Raw genomic sequence first — 25,234 nt, forward strand, 5'->3', positions numbered from 1 at the left:
GTAGTAGCAGACGTCCACCCCAAGGAGTCTGAAATTGGAGCTGACATGGGCAGACAGATTTGTCAAGTTGTCTTCTTCCTTTCCTTGGCACCCCTCTGAAAAGGCTGGTTCTGTGACACATATATTGAGAGGCTGCCTAGAGAACTAAGGAGCACGATTCGCAGAGAGAGACAGAGTACAAAGCAGATGCACACAGACAAGCAGAGATAATATATGGAGACTAAACATTGCTTCAATTTCTGATACATTTCAAATTTTTGCACCCAGGTCTTTCTGAAGGCCCACTAAATTCTTACTCTTAAAGTCTCTGAGACAGTCCTGTATCTTTATGATAAATTCCCTTTTTAAAGTAGCAAAGCTGATTTCTGTTATGTACAATCAAAGATTCCGACATCATAATGTGGGAACAGTAAAGCAATTATAAGTTATTTCCCTATATGTTGCAATATTTATTTTCTGGCATAATCCATCACAGAATTGGAACAAAATCTATTGACACAGTCAGACAATAAGAAAATAACCTGAAAGGAAGCTGATTCAGAAATAGAAGCCTTGAGCAGAGGAAAGAAACTGAATAGCTTCTCCAAAACATTGAAAATCTAATGTCTCCTCAGGAATCATTTCATGGAGGACAGCTAAACCATATCTCAGTGTACATACTTCCTTGAGTAAGTCCACAAAAAAAAAGGGGGGGGGCCAAAGAAAACTGATTTTCTCAATAAGGCAAGTAAATCTCCAGCAAGTACCAAAACAAAGACTTATACAGTACCAAAAAAGGAGAGAGGTGGGGAACTTTCTAGAGATAGCAATTTTGCAGCTGTTGAGAAGGTACAACTTGGCAGCAATTTATAAGAACACTATTGTGCCCACTCAAGTGCTATATTCAATAGCATTGAAGTTCGCTATCATTTTTTGCATAAACAAAGACAATTATAAACTAATGCCAGTAAACTGAACTTGAGTAATTAGAATAGTGAAGAAAAATGTGCATAGGAAAAAGTAAAACTCATTTAAAAAATACTTACATTTAAAAATTTACAATACTTACATTTTTTGCCGTCATGTCAAATTGTATTCGATTTAAAATTCTGTAAAGCCATTAAAAAAAAACTTCGTTTTCAATAATTCTTTAAAAGAACATCCTGTTAAAGGGGGAAAAAAGAGGAAATAGTAATGTAATAATAATAATAGGCAATGTTTATGTGATACTAACCATGTGACATGCATTGTTAAGTGGATTATTTAAATTAATCCTCGCAAAAACACTCTGAGATATGCACCATTTTAATCCTCATTTTCCAAATAAAAATTGGGGCTTGCAGAGTTTAAATATCCCACCAAATCAACTCAGTTAACAAGTGATAAAACCTGCGCTCTGAAATATCATACTATGTTCCTTTAGATAACACACTAAAAGAAACACTAGGGCTTCTTGAAGAAATAGCCAGTTCCAGGTTTGGGGCAAGAGATGTGCAAGATAAGACTAGAACATTTTTTTTTTTAAGGATTTTTATTTATTTATTTATTTGACAGACAGAGATCACAGGCAGGCAGAGAGAGAGGAAGAGAAACAGGCTCCCCGCTGAGCAGAGAGCCCGATGCGGGGCTCGATCCCAGGACCCTGGGATCATGACCCGAGCCGAAGGCAGAGGCTTTAACCCACTGAGCCACCCAGGCGCCCCAAGACTAGAACATTTTATTGTATCTACAGTAAGGAAGAGCTCAAAAAAAGATGGAGACATATTAAAAGTATACAGGAGTCAGCTTAAAGGGCCTACAACTGCACAATTTGTAACAAGTGGGCACCAAAGTATATGCTGATAATAACAGATTGTAATAGACTATGAACTCTTTGAATAAAATAGCAATCCAGGACTTCATACTGATGAAACAAATAATGAGGAAGAAGGGAAAGCTCTTCTCTGCAATATTATACCAAATAGTAAATATAAATGAATGATGCAATGAGAAAACCACCAATTTGTAAACATCATAATACCTGATTAGACAAGGATTATCATAGATACTAAAACTTTAGTGGGTGAAAAGTTGGTAAGAAACAGGATATTTACATAGTCTTGAAATATCACCCCACAAAATACCTATTCATTCAAATTTTACAGTGAAGAAACCTGGCACCATGTAGCTAAAGTGATCAAACCTACCAAATGACCACTAACAATGACACAAACTAACATGCATCTCCACAAGTGCGTTGAGATGGATAGAATACCACTTCTGAGATACTTCTACCCAAAGCATAATCTAATTCATGAGGAAATAGCAGAGATATTTAAATTGAGGGGCATTCTATAAAATAAAGGACTGATCTTCTTAAAAATTTTTGTGTCATGAGAAAAAAGGAACCTAACAACCATTCCAGGTTTAAAAAGACTAAAGTCACATAAAAATTAAATTCAACACAGGATCCTCAACTGGATTCTGGACCAGAGAAAATAACTCTTGTGAAGACCATTATCATGGCAAATGGAAAAACTGAAATATGGTCCACAGACTAGATAATAGTATTGTTTCAGCGTTTCATTTCCTGCGTTGATCGGTTGTGGGTTTTTTAAGTGAGTGTTCTTCTTTTTAGAAAAAGTACACCAAAATTTTTAGAAGTGAAGAGGTATAATAATAGCAATGTACTTTCGAATGATGAAAAAAATATATAATCTGTATAAAGAAAGTGGGAATGAGGGGCGCCTGGTGGCTTAGTGTGTTAAAGCCTCTGCCTTCAGCTCAGGTCATGATCGCAGAGTCCTGGAATGGAGCCCTACATCGGGCTCTCTGCTCAGCAGGGAGCCTGCTTCCCCTCCTCTCTCTCTGCCTGCCTCTGTCTGTCTACTTGTAATCTCTGTCAAGTAAATAAACAAAATCTTAAAAAAAAAAAAAAAGAAGAAGAAGAAGAAAAAAGTGGGAATGATAAACCAAGTATGGCAAAATGTCAACAACTGGATAATCTGGGTAAAGGGTATTCAGGAGTTGTGTCCTATTTTTCCAATTTTTTTCTTATTTTACATTGTTTCAAAATTAAAAATTTAATAAGACATTTAAGGGGAAGGAAAAAATAAAACTTAATTTTGAAAAGATCATAAACAATATGGTTTCAAGAAATGGAGGCTCCAACTGTCTGCCTCATATACTAGAAACCGAATCTACAAGTAAAACTTTGTGGATGGAAAAAAAGGCATTTTTACTTTTTAATAAAACACCAAATTTACAAATTTTCAGGGTGCCTGGATGGCTCAGTCAGTTAAGCATCGGACTTCAGCTCAGATCATGATCTCGAGGTCATGTGATAGAGCCCTGAGTTGGGCTCCCCCCTCAACAGGGAGTCTGCCCCTCTCCCTCTGCCCACCTCACAAAGCTCATGTAGGCACATGTGCTCTCTCTCTCTCAAAAACAAATAAATCTTAAAAAAAAAACCCAAACCCAATAAATTTACAATATTCAATGATAAAACATAAATTAAAAAATCCCAAGTAAGACCTGGAATACCACTATGATTTTCACTGTCCCATGATAGCTGTAGATTTGTTCACAATGTCTATCATGATCTAATATGAAAATTAAGTTCCTATGCTAGAAATGTTTCACATTCACCAACTATTTGTTATTTTCTCTTCAGTATTAAAAATATTAGATAAATAATAAAGCACAAGTTCCTGACATCCCATTCACTAAACTACCTAACAGAGGCAGTATTACACAGATTATGGTCTCTGACCACAACACAACTAAGTAAGGAATCAGCCATTTTAAATAAAGAGTTAAAAATAATATATTTTAGGGGCGCCTGGGTGGCTCAGTAGGTTAAAGCCTCTGCCTTCAGCCCAGGTCATGATTCCAGGGTCCTGGGATCGAGCCCCACATCGGGCTCTCTGCTCAGCAGGGAGCCTGCCTGCCCCCTCTCTCTCTGCTTGCCTCTCTGCCTACTTGTGATCTCGCTCTGTCAGATAAATAAAATATTTTAAAAAATAAAAAATAAAAAAATAAAAATCATATATTTTAAAAAATAAAACTATATTATTGTTCAAACAACCCATAAGTTAAAGAAATCTGAAATATTTAGAACTGAATGACAATGAAAATAGCAGTAAAGAATAACAGAATATTATTAAGAACGGAATGATAGTGCAAATAATAAAACTGGCTGGCTTAGTTGGAAGATAATGCACAACACTTGATCGCGGGGGCTATGATTTTGAGTCCAATGTTGGGTGTACAGATTACTCAAAAATTACTCTGTTACTAAGTAACAGATAAACTTAAAAAAAGGAAAGAAAATAATAAAACTTTCAAAGTTCAGATGAAGTAGTACTTAGAAGTAGATTTATATTTCTCTTCATTCATGAGGCAATCAACTTAAAAGCTTAAAAAAGGGGACGCCTGGGTGGCTCAGTTGGTTAAGCTCAGGTCATGATCCCAGCGTCCTGGGATGAGTGCCACATCAGGCTCCTTGCTCGGCAGGGAGCTTGCTTCTCCCTCTGCCTCTAGCCTGCCACTCTGTCTGCCTGTGCTTGCGCTCTCTCTCTCTCTCTCTAACAAATAAATAATAAATATAAAAAAAAAAAATTTAAAAAAGCTTAAAAAAAGATCAGTGGGAACTCCAAGATACAAGAGAGGAACAAGAATTGATTATTTAAATAGAAAAAAACTAAAATAACAGTTGGTTCTAAGTGTCCTGATTGAAGCAGGCATCTAATAAATAAAGCAACAGTGTTAGCAGAGTGAAAAAAGCATGGATTTTTAAAGTTAGGCTCAATCTCAGCTTTGACACTTACTAGCTGTGTGACACTGAACAAGTGACTCAACCACTTTGAGTTTCAGTGTCCTCATCTGAAAAAAAGGTATACTGAGTTTTTCAACCTTGTTAGCAGTAAATTACATACAATCTGCCTAAATGAAAATCTTCAGATCCAAGTCAGTGTGACAAAAGCCCTACAGTTCATACATAAACACCAAACACTCCTAAACACAAAAAAATCAATTTTACATATTTCTAAGAGTACCTTCTGACCTATGAAAATGTAGTTATAACAAAAAACAATGAAAAAATAATAATGTTTTTCTGAAAATAAATAAATTAGAAAAAAAACCAAAACAAAACAATGAAGTGTTTTCCATCAAAGTCCCTGTCAAATTTTAGAAAACTACTGTATCTAAGGCAGATATGGTTTGCCTACCCAGTATCTTATCCTCTTCTTCTTTAGGAGAAGTTTAAGGTAGCAATGTGCCCAACTTAAAAATAGAGTACTACATTCTCAGTCTCCCTTTCAGATGTACTGACCATAGGACATAATTCTAGTCAATGAGATATAAGCAGACATCATTGGGCTGGTGTACTAGATTCAGCTAGTAAATGCCCTTTTTCCCTTCTCCCCATTTCTTCACTCCAAAATATAGTTGTTATGGTTAAAGTGGCTTGTCTCCATACCTCTGCTTCATTACAATATTCAGTATTCAATACAGTATTCTATCTCCTAATGGCTGAGCTTCTGGCTGACACTGTGATATTTACCCAAATTAAAAAAAAAAAATTAACAGACTTGTTACTATTTCAGCACACAACAGCAAGTGGTGACCAATAAAATACTGCTTAGGCACATTAATGAGCCACATTAACAAACTTAATTTTTCTTAGTATTCTTTGTATCCTTTCACCAGAGTTAAGTACAAATTAAGAACCTCTAAATGCTACCTAAATGATAAATGCTTGAAATGATAAAATGTTCGGCATGGATTTCTTTTTTTTTTTCTAGAGTAAATTTTACTGGAACATCTCTGTGCCTCAATTTCTCCCATCTGCAAAAATAGTAACAAATAGTACATCTACTTGAGTCAATACATAAAAAATTATTAGGACACTGCCTAGCAGAGTATAAGCCCACAGTGTTAGGGTTTAAAAAAGCAGTTTGCTGTTTTTCATGACAAATTAAGGTTTCTTCTTCCAAAATAAGTAATACATAACTCACGTGTAGTAGAAGTAAAAAAATAACCACACCATAAATCTAGTTTTAAAAGGAAATAAAATGTTTAATTATGGTTAGAAAAACTTTTCTAAAATGAACAGAAGTAAGCAATAACTTTAGTCATTAATTTATTTATCCAGCAAGCACTGAACACCCACTATGTGCAAGGCATTCATCTAGGCACTGAAGACATCCTAGTAGATCAGAGAAACAGCAAGCATAAACTTTCAAAGATAATTTAAATTATGTAAAATTACTGGGGCACCTGGATAGCTCAGTTGGTTAAGTGCCTGCCTTAGGCCCAAGCCATGATCTGGAGACCCAGTGGATTGAGCCCCACTTCGTCAGACTCCCTGCTCAACAAGGAGTCTGCTTCTTGGGATGCCTGGGTGGCTCAGTTGGTTAAGCAGCTGCCTTCGGCTCAGGTCATGATCCCAGCGCCCTGGGATCGAGTCCCACACTGGGCTCCTTGCTCGGCAGGGAGCCTGCTTCTCCCTCTGCCTCTGCCTCTGCCTGCCTCTCTATCTGCCTGTGCTCGCTCGCTCTCTCTCCCTCTATCCCTGACAAATAAATAAATAAAATCTTTAAAAAAAAAAAAAAAGGAGTCTGCTTCTTCCTCTGCCCCTACCCTGTTACTGGTTCCTCTCTCTCTCAAATAAATAAAAATCTTTTTAAAAAATTATGTAAAAATATATTAAGATAAATGTTATAAAAAGAAATGGGATTATGACAGATCTGCCTCATTCAATTAAAAATGAAGTATGCTGTACTGGTTTTGGGTGAGAGTTTACAGCCTTTAGTTTAGAAATACACATTTCTAAGTATTTTTAAAGCTTTTGCTTTTTTTAAAACATTATTTTTAATCTAAAAATTATTTGTAACATATGACTTAAAACCCAAGTGTCCAGAAAGTAAATAAACATGGCACTGGATGTTTCAAGAAATTGCCATCTTTGGTGGCACTGGTGATTCTCAATGATAAACCAGTCATGTGCACTGATGCATTATGTTTTATCCAGGCTCAACAATCGTACACTTTTTCCTGTGACCAAGCTCTTCAGTTAGTTAAAAAATAAGTCGGATTTCTTCTTCCAGTTTCATGAACACATTATGTCAAGCTCAAAAAGTCAATCTTTGTGACCTCGCCATCTGCCATATCTCTTGTCAGTTTCAGACAATGCAACTCCCACAGATGGTCTCAAAATGCAAGAAGCCCTTTTCCTTTCCAATCACAATTTAGCAGCTCTGGCCACAAAGCCTTTTAAAATGGTAAAAAAATGGTACAACGGTAATCAAAACACAGAGAAGAAATAATTATGGATAAATTTGTAGAATTCACATCACCTGAATTAGGGTATGTAGACTTTCTATCACTGCTGAAAAAGAGGCTATAAAAAATTACATTTCAGCAAAGGCAGCATATTTAAATGAAAACATTACTAATTTTAAAAACATACCCATGTTTGAAGGTCTGGAAAATACACAAAACAATAAAATAAGAAAAAAATATCAGCCATGGTCCCAGCTCTCAGAGGCAACTACAATAAGTTTCTGACATACCTTCCTTCAGTGTTCTCTTTCTGCACTCTAACTTCAGATAACTGGTATTAATGAGAAGATATTTTTCATAGTAAGTGATAATAAGTAACTCTTAGGGGAAGAAGATATCTAGGCACTCTCCTAAATGCTTCACATGCATGATCTCACATCATTCACACTACAACTCTATCAGGTAAATATTACTGGTCACAATTTACAGTTGACAAAACTGAGCTTTAGAGAGTTGAAGTAATTAGCCCAGTTAACCAACTGTGTAAATGGTAATGCCAGAATATCAACCTGGGATCTCAGACCAGTAGACATATTATTAAGCACCAATGCTTATTTACATAAAATATCAGACTTGAGAGAGATACAATACATAGATTCTCAAAACAGAACAAAATTTATAATTACTATTTCAATATATCCATAAGAGGATAATTTACTACACCCAAAAAATCCTTCAAAATTTCATGTGTCACAGGTCACATACATATCTTTGGGTCAGATTTTAATCCTCTTTGGTTCTGTATTTTAAAAATTATAATAGAGGCACCTGGGTGGCTCAGTGGGTTAGGCCTCTGCCTTCAGCTCAGATCATGGTCTCAGGGTCCTGGAATCAAGCCCCACATCGGGCTCTCTGCTTAGCAGGGAGCCTGCTTCCCCGTCTCTCTCTGCCTGCTGCTCTGCCTACTTGTGATCTCTCTCTCTCTCTCTCTCCGTGTGTCAAACAAATAAATAAAAACTTTTAAAAAAAGTTTTTTTAAAATTATAATATTAAATCAAAATTTCTTTATTTTTAAGTATATAATAAATTTTATTTTTCTTTTTACAGTTACACAATATTCCTTTACATTATAATACCACAATTTACTTTACTAGTCCCCTGCTGATGGACATTTAGATTACCTAAGTTTCCAAACTGGTGACAGTAACCATATTTTAATGACTCAATCCTTAATGTTTGACCTGGTCTCCTGACTACCTTTCCACCTCTGTGGTGATTCACTTCCCCATACCCTTCCCTAATCTAGTTCCCTGTCCTCTGCTGTCAGTCACTCAAAAACATCCTCTTCCTGACTTAGGGCCTCTGCACGTGCTATTCCCTCAGCCTGGAATATTCACCACAGGTTAATTCCTCTTCCTTCAGATCTCTTCTCAGTGTCACTTCTCAGGGAAAACTCTCTCTCTCCTGATACCAAGACTCGGTCAGGGGTCTTTCTCTACTAATTCTCTCCTACCTTCTCCTTTAACTGCACACACCGGGTTGTCATTATCTATTTATTTGTGTGATTATCAGAATGTGGTCTATCTCTGCCAACTAAAGTATTAAGTTTCATAAGGGCAGTGACCCCATCTATTTACTATTATATACCAGTGTCTGGCACATGTTTGGAACTCAAGTGAAAACTTGTTTGTTTTTAAGGCAATATTTACTTAATGAATTATAGACTCAATATTTTATTTTCATCTTTTAATAATATGATAATCTCATTGAATAATGAGAGCAGAAAATGAAAAGACACATAAACACATAACACATTCATGCATTTGAAATGTCATTAAGCTATATAGCAGAATTGTGACAATTTCCTACCATGAACAAAAAGTCTTTTGGAGCCAGCATTGTATTTGTGTTTAATTTTTTAAAAAATTATAGTTGAAATATTTAAAATAAGGTATACTTCTTTGATTTCTTTCATTTCGTTTTGAAGGGGAAAACAAGAGTGGGCAAGAGTATGGGACGCCTGGGTGGCTCAGTCAGTTAAGCAGCTGCCTTCGGCTCAGATCATGATCCCAATGTCCTGGGATCGAGTTCCACATCAGGCTCCTTTCTCAGCAGGGCTAGCTTGCTTCTTTCTCCCTCTGCCTTGCCTGCCACTCTGGCTGCCTGTGCTCCCTCCCTCTCTCTCTGATTAAAAAAAAAAAAAAAAAAAAGAGTGGGCAAGAGTAAATTCTGAAAAACACCTTTACTAAAAGCTGCTCTCCCACAGAACCAGCAACAATTTACACTTAAAAAAAAAAGGAAAAGAAAAGTGCTTTTGTGTCTACTGCACGCTTTTTTTTTTTAAGATTTTATTTATTTATTTGACAGACAGAGATCACAAGTACGCAGAGAGGCAGGCAGAGAGAGAGGAGGAAGCAGGCTCCCAACCAAGCAGCGAGCCCGATGTGGGGGCTCGATCCCAGGACCCAGGGATCATGAACCCAGCCGAAGGCAGAGGCTTTAACCCACTGAGCCACCGAGGTGCCCCTACTGCTCACTTTTTTAAGTTGAAAAATTTTTCCAGATTTACTTAAGTTGAAAAATTTTTTTCCAGAGTTACATAAGCCTTTACCCAGGACTCTCAACAATGATAAAACTGATTAATACTATAAGCAATCAATAAAAACTTTTAATAGTCTTCTACAGATGTGTAGTGAATAATGAATAATGTTTCAGCACTACTCATTCACTTACATATTCAATAACTACTTACTGCCTGCTGAATGTCAAACATCAGGCTGAGCATTAAATATATTATGAGAAACGACGACAGTCCCTGCCCTGGTGGAGCCTACATTTTCACTATGAGGGTAGCCAGTATACATGAATTTCATAATTACTTCATGACGATTACTGTTAAGTTTACATTACATTACATTACATTACAGTAGATGAAAAAGATGAAAAGAAAGCATGTAAAATAAGGGATGGGACTCCAGTGGATTTAGAGAAGATTACTTTCAGGAAGTGAAATTTTTGCTGAGCTCAAAAAACTCAGTAAACCACTGGCAAAGAGAGAGGTTTCATCAAAGCCAGAAGGAACAACCAGCTTAGAGGAAAGCTCATAGGAAGAAAAGCATATGTGAAGTTCCAGAAACTGAAGAAAGATCTAGAGACCTGAAAACAGGGCAAAAGGGAGGACTGCTAGGAGATGAGATGAGAGCAGAGAGAAGAGAAGGTACATGGTGAAATGTCATCATTGGATTTTTTCCAAAAATTAGATTAGTGGGAAGCCTCAGAAAGATTTTAAGTAGGGAACCAAACCTCTGAATCAAAGGAGATACTAAATTATGTCCACCAAAGAATGAGTAAAAACTATCTGCATCCTAATTTTTTAAAATCAGCAATATCAGGTATATTCTAGAGTTCTTTAGTAACTGCAATGTTCACTCATTTCTTGGATACATCAGGTAAATTTATATTCATCATCTATAATCCATTTATCTAACAAACAACCTTACTCATCGAAACAAAACAAAGCATTTCTGGGTCCCCAGCTCTCTAATTAGCTTTGACAAAACCCCTGCACTAGTCAGTAATTCAAGTCTTCGGGCCTTCCTTCATGTTATTAATTTTAATAAACATAAAATTCTTGGTAAATTTGCCTATCTTGATTTTTAGGCTTCAAGCCAATTATACCCAGTAGAAAAGATGTGGTAATAAGAAACAAATTGGTTAGAACGTGTTATAGATGGGAACATTAGCAAAATAATTCACAACTGACAGCTTAATACTAAAGGAAGATTAGACATACAATTACTCGTCACCACCTAAATTCACTGAAGTAGAATGGCTTGTAACAAAATCCAGTTAAAAACATGTTCCTTACAAGTGCTTCTATAATAAAACCTAAGCAATATTTTTGTTTCAAACATTTCATAGATTGTAACATTCTTGACTAGTTTTCTTACTTATTGAAAACAAAAATCTAAGAGAAAATGTATTTCTGTCCTGACCAAAGAAACAATATTAGAAGGTATCACATAAATTTAAGACAAAATCACATTTCAAATCCTGCCAAGACCTAACAGAAAGTTTCTTTTACACGAAGCAGCAGAAGCCAAATTTTAAACCATTAAATTGCATGGATTAAATCACTTGTTGCACATGTGCTCTTTAGCCAAGCTGCATTTCCAGATCAGCGCAGGGTTACATTAGTAATAAAAATGTTAAAACTTATCCCAACTTGACCCATCACAACAGACAAGATGAGTTCTTAAAATATCATATGGGTAGTAATATAAACTTAGATAAAGTACTATACTAAGAACTCACAAGCATCAAATGTTCAATTTACCCAAGAGTCTAAGAAGAAGACAACATGGGAAGCAATCAAAAAGAAGCAGTGTGTTGCTGTGGGAATGCAAGTTGGTGCAGCCACTTTGGAGAACAGTGTGGAGATTCCTTAAGAAATTAGAAATAGAGCTACCCTCGGACCCTGCAACTGCACTACTGGGTATTTACCCCAAAGATAGAGATGTGGTGAAAAAAAGAGCCATATGTACCCCATTGTTCATAGGAGCAATAGCCACAATTGCCAAACTGTGGAAAGAGCCAAGATGCCCTTCAACAGAAGAATGGATAAAGAAGATATGGTTCATATATACAATGGAGTATTATGCCTCCATCAGAAAGGATGAATACCCAACTTCTGTATCAACATGGACCGGACTGGAGGAGATTATGCTGAGTGAAATAAGTCAAGCAGAGAAAGTCAATTATCATATGGTTCCACTTACTTGTGGAGCATAAGGAATAACATGGAGGATATTAGGGGAAGGAAAGGAAAGATAAATTGGGGGAAATCAGAGGGGGAGACAAACCATGAGAGACTGTGGACTCTGAGAAACAAACTGAGGGTTTTGGAGGGGAGTGGGGTTGGGGGTTAGGTGAGCCTGTCGGTAGATATTAAGGAGGGCACATAGTGCATGGAGCACTGGGTGTGGAAGATAAACAATGAATCTTGGAACACTGAAAAAAAAATTAAAAAAAAAAAAAAGGAGCACTATTTTTACTGGATCATGTCAATCTTCCTTAAATTAATTTAAGTTATAAGTTTCACATCTTAAAAATGTTGAATCATCTTATCTAAGAATATTTTATATACTTCCATTAATCAAATCTGCTTTATGACCTTGAGAGATATCTAAATTATTCCTTACATAGGTGTTATGGGTTAAACTGTGTCTCCCCAAAAGATATATTCAAGTTCTAACCCCTGATACCTATGAGTGTGACCTTATTTAGAAATACAGTCTCCGCAAATGGAAACAAGTTAGGATGAGATCATACTGAAATTAGGATAAGCCCTAACCCAATATGACTGGTGTTCTTCGGAACAGGAGAAATGACAAAGAGAAGTTAGCTATGCAGGGATGAAGGCAGAGACTGGAGTTACACTGCCACAAATCAAGAAACACAAGGAGCTACCAGAAGCTGAAAGAGGCGACGAAAGATCCTCTCTCATAGCTTCACAAGAATGACGGTCCTGCCAACTCTTTGATTTTGGACTTCAAGCTTAGAACAGTGAGAGAATAACTTCCTGTTGTTTTAAGCCACCTACTGTGTGATACTTTTTTATGGCAGCTGTAGGAAACTAACACACTAGGTTTTATACATGTCTTGTTATATTCCCAGGTTTTGGTGTTGTTTTAGCTTAACAGGTTCTTCTCCTGTCATACATGGAATTCTCCATCGTAGCTTCCAACCTGTTTATACGTAATAAAGTTACAGATTTCCATTTGCTAATTTTATCATCTCACCACAGAACTGAATTTTTTACCATCTGTAGTTTTTCAGTTGACTCTTGCATTTTTCAGGTATAAAATTATATGAAAATAAGGATTGTCGGATCTTTCAAGTTCATAGAACAATGAATGTAGCCTGATTACAAATCTCTCTTTCAACTTCCCCAAACAGATATAAAATAAACAAGGAGAATAAATAAAACCACACAGGACCCACGACTTCAATATTATCATTCCTAGGAGACAGAGATTACAGCAATTTTCAAATTACCTGTAAGTAAAGGAAAACAAATAATTCCCAACGAAATCCCATTGCCTGCATACTGTAAGCCTAGGGATGCAGAGAGGGAAAGGAGGAAGGCTAAAAAGACTCCATGAAAAAGGGCACAGGGGTACAAGGAACTTCGAGAGGAAGCATAGAAAGGACTACCCCAGAGAAACAGTAAAACAGTAAAGGTAAAACTACTGAACACAAGGTTAGGACCTAATAGTTCATAGCCCAGTGATGTAAAAGTATCTAGAAACAGCTGAACCACCAGCAGCTGCCTCTGAGGAACAGAACTTCTGGCAGTGAGTCAGGTACACAGTTAGAAAAGATGGAAGCTCTTGCAGCAAGGCAGTTAACATTAAAAAAAAAAAAAAAGGGTAATTAAAGAGAGGAATTATACAGCCTTCAGAAACAAGACACACCAATCTTTCCTCTACCCCTTTCCCTTACCACCAAACCCATAAATTCATATAAGGAACTGAATAGAGGAGGGAAGAGTGACAGAAGAACTCTCTAAAACTCTAAAACTTTGTCCACAGAATGCAGAGACACAACAACAAAAGCAAACTATATGCATACAAAAGTACTGCAAAAATCAGAAAAATACCAATGGAAGGTTTGCTATTGATAGTTCTCTCTCCCAAAATGAACCATGGAGCCGGGGAATACTAACACTCACTTCATATTGATTTAAATACCCTCAAACAAAAATTTGCAGAAAAAAAACTTAAGTCAGAAAGACAAAAACAAAGAATAAAAATGGACCAAAAAAAGAGAAAGAAATTAAATAGAGTTGATTGAATGCCGTAAAGAAATGGAAGAAACAGGGCACCTAGGTGGCTCAGCTCAGTTGGTTAGGTGTCTGACTCTTGGTTTTGGCTCAGGTCGTGATCTCAGGTCATGAGATCAAGCCCCATGTTGAGCTCCATGCTCAGCGGGTAGTCTGCTTGAGATCCTTTCCCTCCTTTCTCTGTCCCTCCCCCTGCTTGTGCTCTCTTTCTCTAAAATAAACAAATCTTAAAAAATAAATAAATAAAAAGAAACAGAATAAAAGACCAAATCATTTAGGAAATGAAAAACTAAATGAGATAAGGCACATGAGAACTTTTATTTTTATTAACATATAATGTATTATTTGCCCCAGAGGTATAGGTCTGTGAATCGTCAGGCTTACACACTTCACAGCACTCACCACAGCACATACCCTCCCCAATGTCCATAACCCAACCACCCTCTCCATAACTTTTTTTTAAAGATTTATTTATTTATTTACTTAGAGAGAGAGAGAGAGACGGAGTGCCAGTGTGCTCCTGGCAGGAGCGGGAGGGGCAGAAGGAGAGAGACTCTGAAGCTGAGTTAGTGCTGACTGCAGAGCTGAACGTGGGGCTTGATCTCAGGACCCTGAGACCATGACCTAAGCCAAAACCGAAAGTTGCACATTTAACTGACTGAGTCACCCAGGCACCCTGAGAGAGAATAGATTTTAATGAAAACACAATAAAGAATGGTGAAGAAAAGGAGGAAAATGATAAAGAGAATAAAAATGACATAAAGAAAGAAGCAAAAGGGTCAGAGAGAAACTGGCTGAATGAAATGGGTAACGGGAAAGCAACATTAGTATTATTGGTGCCCCTGATGAAGAAAATCAAAACAATGGAACAGCACTAATATTAAAATTATAACATAAGGAAACTTCCCGGAAATAAAAGGGCTGAATCTACATGTTAAAAAGGCCTACCAGATACTTAAGAAAACTGACCCAGAACGATTGACTATGACACATATCCCAGTAAAACTGTTTAAAGACAAAAAAACAAAAAACAAAAAACAAAACTTCAGAGCTTCCAGGCAAACAGAAAAAACAATTCACAAAGGTAAAGGTAAAGGTAAGGAATTAGACTAGCATCAGATTTCTCAAAAACAACATATAGAGCAAGATAATAGTAGAACAGTATTTTCAAGAAACTTCAGGAAAGAAAATATAAACCAAGGATATTATATCCTGCTAAGCTGTGTACTTCAAGTTTCCAGAACATCAAAAAATAGTTTTGGGGGTATGCTCCTTGACGATGGTCTTGGGAATGATTTTTTTTTTTAACTTGACACCAAAGGCAAAGGCAACAAAAGCAAACACAAACAAGTGGGACTATATCAAACTAAAAAGCTCTGCACAGCAAAAGCAGCCATCAACAAAATGAAAAGCCAACCTACTATATGGGAGAAAATATTTGAAAACTATACGTATGATAAAGGGTTAATATCCAAAATATATTAAAAAATCATACAGCTCAAAAGCAAAAAACTCTCTGATTTTAAAATGGGAAGAGGAACTAGACATTTTCCCAAAGAAGACATACAGATAGTCAACAGACACATGAAAAGCTGCTCAACATCACTAATCAGCAGGGAAATGCAAATCAAAACCTCGAGAGATCACCTCACAACATTCAGAAAGACTGTCATCAAAGAGACAAGAGATGAGTGTTGGCATGAATGTGGAGAAAAGGGAACGCTTGTGCACTGTTGGTGGGAATGTAAATTGGTGCAGCCACTATGGAAAACAGTATGGCAGTTCCTCAAAAAATTAAAATTAGAACTACCATATGATCTAGCAATCTCACTTCTGGATATATATCCAAAGGAAATTAAATCACTAAAATCATTATCTCAAACAGGTATCTGCAGCCTGATGTTCACTACAGCATTATCCACAATAACCAAGACATGGTCAGAAACAATCTAAATGTCTATCAACAGATGAATGGATAAAGAAAATGAGGTAAATACAGAGAGGGGGTAGAATATTATTCAAACTCAGAAAAAGAAGGAAATCCTGCCATCTGTAACAACATGGATGACCTTGAGGGCATTATACTAAGAGAAATAAATCAGAGAGAAAACAAATACTATATAACCTCACTTCTGTGTGGAATCTAACCTCAACTCACAGAGACAGAAAAGATTGGTGATTGCCAGAGGCAGGGGGTGGGGTGGGGGGTGAACTGAGAGAAGCTGGTCAAAAGGTAAAAACTTTCCGTTATAAATTATGGGGATATAATGTATAGCATAGTGACCATAGTTAACAATGCAGTATTGCATATCTGAAAGTTGCGAAAAGAGTAAATTTTTAGAAGTTCTAATAAGAAGGGGCATCTGGGTGGCTCAGTGGGTTAAGCCTCTGCCTTTGGCTCAGGTCATGATCTCAGGGTCCTGGGATTGAGCCCTGAATCAGGCTCTCTGCTCAGCAGGGAGCCTGCTTCCCTCTCTCTCTGCCTGCCTCACTGCCTACTTGTGATCTCAGTCTATCAAATAAATAAATTCTTTAAAAAAAATAAAAATAAAAATTCTAATAATAAGAAAAAAATTTTTATTAATTACACAAGGTGATAAATATTAATTAAACCTATTGTGGTCATTGTTTTGCAATATATACATGTATCAAATCATTAAGTTGTACACTTTAAACTCATATAATGTCATATGCCGATTCTATCAATAACTCAGGGAAAAAAGTTTGAATATGGTGGAACCCAGGGAATACTATAGATGTGTGTCCTTTCTGGGCCATCTATTAAAGGATGAGCTTCATCTAGCCAAAACATGCCTATAAATTTTTCAAGAGGACTACCAGTGAGCATTTTATATATTCAATTGTAGAGGTAACACTAAAACAAGACTGGGATCATAGAGTGAAGAACAACATGTAAAAGTACCTGCTTTGACAAAGTATAAAGAGAACTCAAAAACAAATACAACTAAAAGGTGGAACAAGCAAGGAGAGAAAGGAGGAAAATAAAGATTATTGATTGTTATATATAGTTAATATGTACACATCAAAGAATATCATTTAAAACTGATTGTAAAAAGTTAAGTTTAAAAAAAGGAGATTATGGTGAAAAAATAATGAATACTGTTTTTCTGAAAATAAATAAATTGGAAAAAAAAGGTGAAAAAATAATGAATACTGTTTTTCTGAAAATAAATAAATTGGAAAAAAAAAGGAGATTAAAGGCACTATAAAAGTATTAATGGTACTAGTAGAATAAAAATACAGACCGCCTGAAAAAAAATCTGTATCGTCCCCTGGAAAAAAAATATATAAACCTTCCTAAATACCAAAAGAGATGCTTAAAAAAGCAAAGAGGGGAGCGCCTGGATGGTTCAGTTGTTAAGAGTCTGCCTTCAGGAGCGCCTGGGTGGCTCAGTGGGTTAAAGCCTCTGCTTTTGGCTCAGGTCATGATCTCAGGGTCCTGGGATGGAGCCCCGCATCAGGCTCTCTGCAGAGAGCCTGCTTCCCCTACTCTCTATCTGCCTGCCTCTCTGCCTACTTGTGATCTGTCTGTCAAATAAATAAATAAAATCTCAAAAAAAAAAAAAAAAAAAAAAGAGTCTGCCTTCACCTCAGGTCATGATCCCAGGGTCCTGGGATCAAGTCCTGCACGCATCAGGCTCCCTGCTCAGCAGGAAGCCTGCTTCTCCCTCTCCCACTCCCCCTGTTTGTGTTCCCTCTCTTGCTGTGTCTCTCTCTGTCAAATAAATAAATAAAATCTTAAAAAAAAAAAAAAGAAAGCAAAGAGAACATATAGCGAACCACAGTAAATACAACAGAATGCACACAGTAATGATAAATAGTATGTGGCATTATAAGATACATAATATACTGTATTTATGCTTTATCAGGAATGATTTAATAAATGGTATTTATACAATTGAATATCCACCAAAAAGAAAATGCAGAAAATTCCAACTATCTTATATTCATTTTTTTTGAGAAAGAGAGAGGGAGTCTAGCATTCAGGAAGCTTCCCAGGGAGTGCTCATATGAGATACAAGTATAAGGATAAAAAGGACATGAAAAGGGAATGACGAGAAACTGACTCAGTGAGGGTACACCTGGGGCCTTAGCTGATATTACATGGAACTTGGGCTGGGATGCCCTTCAGAGCTGTCCCAAATGGGGGCAAGTTGGGTTACTGCTGCTTCTTCTTTGTTTTTAATCTTTGCTTAAAATTTTTTTTTATTTTCTAGATTTTATTTATTTATGTGACACAGAGAGCACGAGAGAGGATAAGAGTGCCCAAGGCAGGGGTGGGGGTGGGGGGGACCCTGCAGAGGGAGAGGGAGAAGCAGGCTCCCCACTGAGCAAGGAGCCTGACATAGGTCTCAATCCCAGGAGTCTGGGACCATGACCTCAGCTGAAGGCAGACGCTTAACCAACTGAGCCACCCAGAAGCCCCTGGGTCGCTTCTCATATCCCTGCAGCACCCAGTCAGTTCTCATAGGATGCCTCTAAGAGCAAGCCTAACCTCAGGTAAGAAAGTGCCAGTACTCGGTTATGAAGAGCAGATCTGGGCAGAGTACTAGAGTATCCACTATAATTCTACCCCAGTGAAAATTAATTAAACACAGTAACATGCCACAACACAGTTAAACCTTGTAAATGTAATGTATTTATATATATATATATATATATATATATATATATATATACCTTTTAAAGTGACATATATAAGTCACTAATATCACTTAGAAATGTACACTTAAGAATAAAAATGTAAGGGCTGCCTGGGTGGCTCAGTGGGTTAAGTGTCTGTCTTTGGCTAGAGTCATGATCCCAGGGTCCTGGGATCAAGCCCTGCAACAGGCTCCCTGCTCTGCAGGGAGTCTGCTTTTCCACATACCACCCCCAACCCTCCTGCAACTCTTGTGTGCTCTTTCAAGTGAATAAATAAAACTTAAAAAATAAAAATAAAAATATAAGAACACAGAAGAATTACAGACACCAAATTTCGCCTCTCCATGCAAAAGAACAAAGCATTTAGGCTGGGGAATAGAGAAGCCTTCAACATTATGTTGGACTGTATAAGGAGAGTTATAGGTTACAAAGGGGATTAATTTTACCATTCCACATACTTATTTACTTGTATATCTCAAACATTTAAATCAAAAAAAGAAGGAAAAGAAAAATAGTAACCACAACTGTCTTTTGAAACAATAAACCAATAACCAATAAAACACTTACAAACTTAATCAGGAAAAAAAAAGGGGGGGGGACACAAATACGCAGCGTATGAAAGGATTAAAGAGGAAAAATACCACAGAAGTAGAAGGAATTTAAAAATTGTAAGAGCTATTTTGTTCAGCCTGGAGCAAATAAATTGAGAACCTGAAAAAAAGGGATGATTTTCCAATAAAATATAAGTTACCAAATTTGCCTCAAGAAGAATGAGATGATCTAAGTGGACTGATTACCATAGGAAAAAATAAAAATGTCAAAGTGTTGCCCATCTAACTGGCAATGGGGGCCATACTCTTTTATAGATAAGTTTTAACAAAAAGAAAAATTATATTTTTACTTATTTATTAATAATTAATTTAAATATTAGTGCTTTTTAACCAAAAGCTAAGATAGGCTTTTAAAGATGTTAAAATATATTATATATTCATTATAAAATAGTCTTCCTAGGGGCACCTGGGTGGCTCAGTGGGTTAGGCCGCTGCCTTCAGCTCAGGTCGTGGTCTCAGGGTCCTGGGATCAAGCCCCGCATCGGGCTCTCTGCTCAGCAGGGAGCCTGCTTCCTCCTCTCTCTGCCTGCCTCTCTGCCTGCTTGTCATCTCTCTCTGTCAAATAAATAAATAAAATCTTAAAAAAAAAATAGTCCTCCTAAATCCTTGTTATAAATACTTAATAAAAAGAAAATGACGAGGGGCACCTGGGTGGCTCAGTGGGTTAAGGCTCTGCCTTCAGCTCAGGTCATGATCTCAGGGTCCTGGGATCGAGACCCACGTCATGGCTCTGCTCAGCAAGGAGCCTGCTTCCCCCTCTCTCTCTGTCAAATAAATAAATCTTAAAAAAAAAAAAAGGAAAATTACAATTACTTAATTTGAAATTATATTTTACAAAGAATGCACATAGAATTTTATCAAATGCCCTTTCAGCATCTATGGATATATTTTTCATTAAGTGTCATTCAAGAAACAGTCCAGTTAAAGAAAAAAAACAAGAAAGAATGTCAATTATCACTACTCACCATTATTACATAACATTGTTCTCCAGGCAGATACCAGCCAATGCAATTATGCAAAAGAATGATAGAAGTATGTAAAATAGAACTGATGAGGTAATATTATCATACTTAGATATGATTGTTTACAGAGAAGCCCCAAGAGAATCAAGCTCTTTCAAACCAGGAAAGTACTTCCAGACATGGCTGATTATAAAATTCATACTCAGAATTCAGCAGTTTTCTGATACATAAAACTATGTCTTCTGATAACAACTATTTAAGAGGAGTAATGGGAAAAAATTACCCTATTTACAGTAGCAATGACCAAAAAAGGTAAGAAACTCAGCAAGAAATATGCAGAGATTTTTTTTTAAAATGTAAAAAAAATGCCAAGATCTTGAACAACAAAATGCAATCATACCAGTATCAACTGCCCCCAAACTGACAAATACAATGAATAAATTGTATAAAATTATTTTTTCTTTTTAATTAGATCAATTCACTCAACAGTTAATATGAAATGTAAGACTTAAAATCATAAAACTCAGAAGAAAATACAGGGCAAAAGATGCATGGAATTGATTTGGCATAGACTTCTTGGATATGACACCAAAGGTATAGGCAAAAAGAAAAAAACATGGAATCTGTATGCATAAGTTTTCAAATTTGTGCATCAAAACACACTATCCACAGAGTAAAAAAACATCCCACAGGTTGGGAGAAAATATTTGGAAATCATATGTCTGACAGGACACTAATATCCAAAAAACACAGAGAACTCCTAAAACTCAACAACAATAGCAACAACAAAAACCAATTCTATTAAAAAATGGGCAAAGGACTTGAATGGACATTTCTCCAGAAGATATACAAATGCCCAATAAGCAAGTGATATATGCTCAGTATCATTAACCATTAGAGAAATGTAAACCAAAACTACGTAAGATACCACTTCATACCCATTAGGATGACTACCACCAGGAAAACAGAAAATAAGTATTGACAAGGATATGAAGAAAATGGAACCTGTGCCCTACTGATAGGAATATAAAATGGTACAGCCACTATAAAAAGCAGTAGGGATGCCCCTCAAAAAGTTAAAAATTAAAAACAGAATTGCCATATGATCCAGAAATTCCACTGCTAGGTATATACCCAGAAGAACTGAAAGCAGGGTTTTGAAGAGGTATTTGCACACCCATGTTCACAGCAGCATTATCCACAGTAGCTAAAACATGGAAACAATTCGTATCCATCAATGGATGAATGATTAAGAAAAATTCCATACAATGGAATAATATTCAACCTTTAAAAGGAAAGAAATTTCTGACATGTGCTACAAAATGGATGAGTCTTGAGGATATTATGCTAAGCAAAATAAGCCAGTCAAAAAAAGACTACTACTGGAGGCTGGGAAGATAGTGGAGTAGGAGGACCCAAAGCTTGCCTCATCCCACAGACAGAACTAGATAACGCTCACATCAACATAAATAACCCAGAAAATAACCCAAAGACTGGCAGAACAAACTACAAACTAAACGTAGAGTAGAGGCCACATCAAAGAAGGTAGGAAGGATGGAGACGCAATTTGGGAGAAAAGACCACAGCTATGTGCAGTAGGGAAAGAGCTGGCAGTGCAAAGGAGGGGAAAAAAAAAAAAAAAAGACTGCCACACCAGGGAGCCTACACAAGGAAGATGATTCCCTGTAACATTTGGTGCAGTTTTTTTTTTTTAAAGATTATATATTTATTTATTTGACAGACAGAGATCACAAGTAGGCAGAGAGGCAGGTGGTGGGGAAGTGGCAGGCTCCCCATGGAGCAGAGAGCCCAATGCCGGGCTCGATCCCAGGACCCTGAGATCATGACCTGAGCCGAAGGCAGAAGTTTTAACCCACTGAGCCACAACATTTGGCTTTGAAAGTGAGAGGGGCCAAATTTCCTGAGTTCTTAAACCAGTGGGACTTAAAGTCTGGAACTTGAAAAATCAGTGGGCTCGGTTCTGGGAGAGCTCTAAGAGCTAAAGAAGTTAAGTCCCTATGCTTAAAGAGACAGTGACAAACAGCCTGCAGAAATACAGCATAGACGCAACAGTTTGAAAAATTCCTGAGGCAGACAGAAAGGAGTTATTTACTCATCTCAGACGAAGTCCGGGAGAGGCAGGATGCAGGGAGACCTCTCCAAGAACAAAGGAGCCAGCAGGCTCCATTTCTCTCCCCCTGTCTCCCAGTATAAACATAATGGCCATAGTCAGGGACCAGCTCATTGCTAACACTCACTATCTAATTTGCTTACACCAAGCCTCACTCCCATGTGCTTGGGTGATCTGCCCTTCCCAGTCATGCTTGCCTCAGTCCTGGCACTGCGGGTCTCCTCTGCCATAGACCGTTGCAAAGCCTGCCAACACCAGGTCTCCAAACTGAGCATTTTACAAAGCCTCAGTATTAGTGGCAGCAACACCAGGTTTCATTTTGCAAGCAGACCAGAGCACACCTTACTAGAACACATCCTACCCTGGTGAAGACCAAACACTGCCCACAACAGGCAAAAGGAACCTCTGAAGATGACTGGACTGAAGGAAAAGAAGCCAGGGCACACTAACAGGTCATAGGCAATAAACATACGAGATGCTCCCTGAAGCACCAGGTCCTGGGGAACAGGGAAACTGTTCAGCAGGGCATTACAGGATGTCTTCTTCATGTGAATATAACCTCCAAGAGCAGGAGATACAGCTCACTTTCCTAACAGAAACAGAGAGAGGAAAATGAGGAAACAGAGGAATATGTTCCAAATGAAAGAACAGGACAAAAGACCTAAACAAAACATGAAGAGGTAATATGCCTGACAGGGAACTGAAAGTAATGATTATAAAAATACTCACCAGACTTGAGAAAAGGGTGGAAAACATCAGTGAGACCCTTAACAAGGAGATAAAAAAAAAACCAGTAAGAGATGAAGAACACAACATATGAAATTAAAAATAACTTGATGAAAGCAGAGGAACAAATTAATGACCTGGAAGACTAAGTAATGAAAAGCAATCAAGTTGAGTGAGTGAGTGAAAAAAAAAAAACAAACCACAAACTGAGAATAGTCTCAAGGAACTCCATGACTCCATCAAGTGCCGTAACATTCACATTATAGGGAGCCCAGAACAAGAAGAGAAAGAAAAGGGGGCAGAACATTTATTTGAAGAAATAATAGCTGAAAACTTCCCTAATATGAGGAATGAAACAGGTATCTAGATCCAGGAGGCACAACAATTCCCCCAGCAAAATCAACCCTAGGAGGTCCACACCAACATATATAGTTATTAAAATGCAAAAAGTAGTGATAAAGATGAAATATTAAAAGCAGTAAGAGAAAAGAACAGTTACATACAATGGCAACATGATAAGGCTATCAGAAGATTTTTAAGCAAAAACTCTGCAAACCAGAAGAGAGTGGCATGATATATTCAAGGGGCTGAAAAGGAAAAATGTGCAGCCAAGAATATTCTGTCCTGCAAGACTACCATTCAGAATAGAAGGATAGACAAGGAGTTTCCCAAACAAAAACTAAAAGAATTTATGACCACTAGACCAGCCCTACAAGAAATTAAAGGGGGCTCTTTAAATGGAAAGGAAAGACCGTTAAGTGAGAGTATGGAAAGTAGGGATCACAAAAGAAGTTAAAAAAAAAAAAAAAAAGTATACCTGTAAAAATCAATCAAGGGATTCACAAAATAAAAGGATGTAAAATATGATACCATATTTGTAAAACATGGGGGAGACAGGAGTAAAGACCATCAACTTAATACAGACTGCTATATGCAAAATATATTCTATACATACCTAATGATAACCATAAATCAAAAACCAGTAATAGATACACAAAGAATAAAGAGAAAGGAATCCAATCATATCACTAAAGATAGTCAGGACACCATGAAAGAGCAAGAGAAGGAACAGAGAAAAACCATAAAAACAACTACAAAACAAGTAACAAAATGTCAAAAATGCTTATAATTACTTTGAATATGAATGGACTAAATATTCTAATCAAAAGACAGAGTGACAGAGTGGATTAAAAAAAAAAAAAACCAAACGCTGCCCACAAGATACTCTTTTCAGACCTAGAGACACCTGCAGATTAAAAGTGAGGGGATGACAGATGGCCAATAGACACATGAAAAAGTGCGCCGCATCACTCGGCATCAAAGAAATACAAATCAAAACCACAATGAGATATCACCTCACACCAGTCAGAATGGCTAAAATTAACAAGTCAGGAAATGACAGATGCTGGCAAGGATGCAGAGAAAGGGAACCCTCCTATATTGTTGGTGGGAATGCAAGCTGGTGCAACCACTCTGGAAAATAGCATGGAGGTTCCTCAAAAAGTTGAAAATAGAGCTACCCTACAACCCAGCAATTGCACTATGGGTTTTTACCCTAAAGATACAAATGTAGTGATCCGAAGGGCACGTGCACCTGAATGTTTATATCAGCAATGTCCACAATAGCTAAACTATGGAAAGAATCTAGATGTCCATCAACAGATAAATGGATAAAGAAGATGTGGTATATATATACAATGGAATACTATGCAGCCATCAAAAGAAATGAAAACTTGCCATTTGCAACAACATGGATGGAACTAGAGGGTATTATGCTTAGCGAAATAAGTCAATCAGAGAAAGACAACTATCATATGATCTCCCTGATATGAGGAAGTGGCGAAGCAATGTGGGGGGTTTGGGGGGTAGGAAAAGAATAAATGAAACAAGATGGGATCAGGAGGGAGACAAACCGTAAGTGACTCTTAATCTCAAAAAACAAACTGAGGGTTACCGGGGGGAGGGGGGTAGGGAGAGGGTGGTGGGTTTATGGACATTGGGGAGGGTATGTGCTATGGTGAGTGCTGTGAAGTGTGTAAACCTGGTGATT

The 25,234-nt window shown here is 37.2% G+C and overlaps 1 protein-coding gene across 5 annotated transcripts in view; it reads right to left on the reverse strand.

Annotated features, from left to right (window-relative positions):
* TFDP2 (transcription factor Dp-2) overlaps nt 1–25,234 on the reverse strand; it is a 184,877-nt gene that overhangs the window by 126,634 nt on the left and 33,009 nt on the right. For all 5 annotated transcript variants that reach the window (XM_044251513.1, XM_044251510.1, XM_044251511.1 and 2 more), the window contains exon 2: nt 1,049–1,142. In XM_044251513.1, coding sequence (XP_044107448.1) covers nt 1,049–1,063 — 15 coding nt within the window. In that variant the 5' untranslated portion in view covers nt 1,064–1,142. The remainder of the gene's footprint in view (nt 1–1,048; nt 1,143–25,234) is intronic.

The sequence above is a fragment of the Neovison vison genome, chromosome 6, assembly GCF_020171115.1.
Source record: "Neovison vison isolate M4711 chromosome 6, ASM_NN_V1, whole genome shotgun sequence".
NCBI classification, from domain to species: Eukaryota; Metazoa; Chordata; class Mammalia; order Carnivora; family Mustelidae; genus Neogale; species Neogale vison.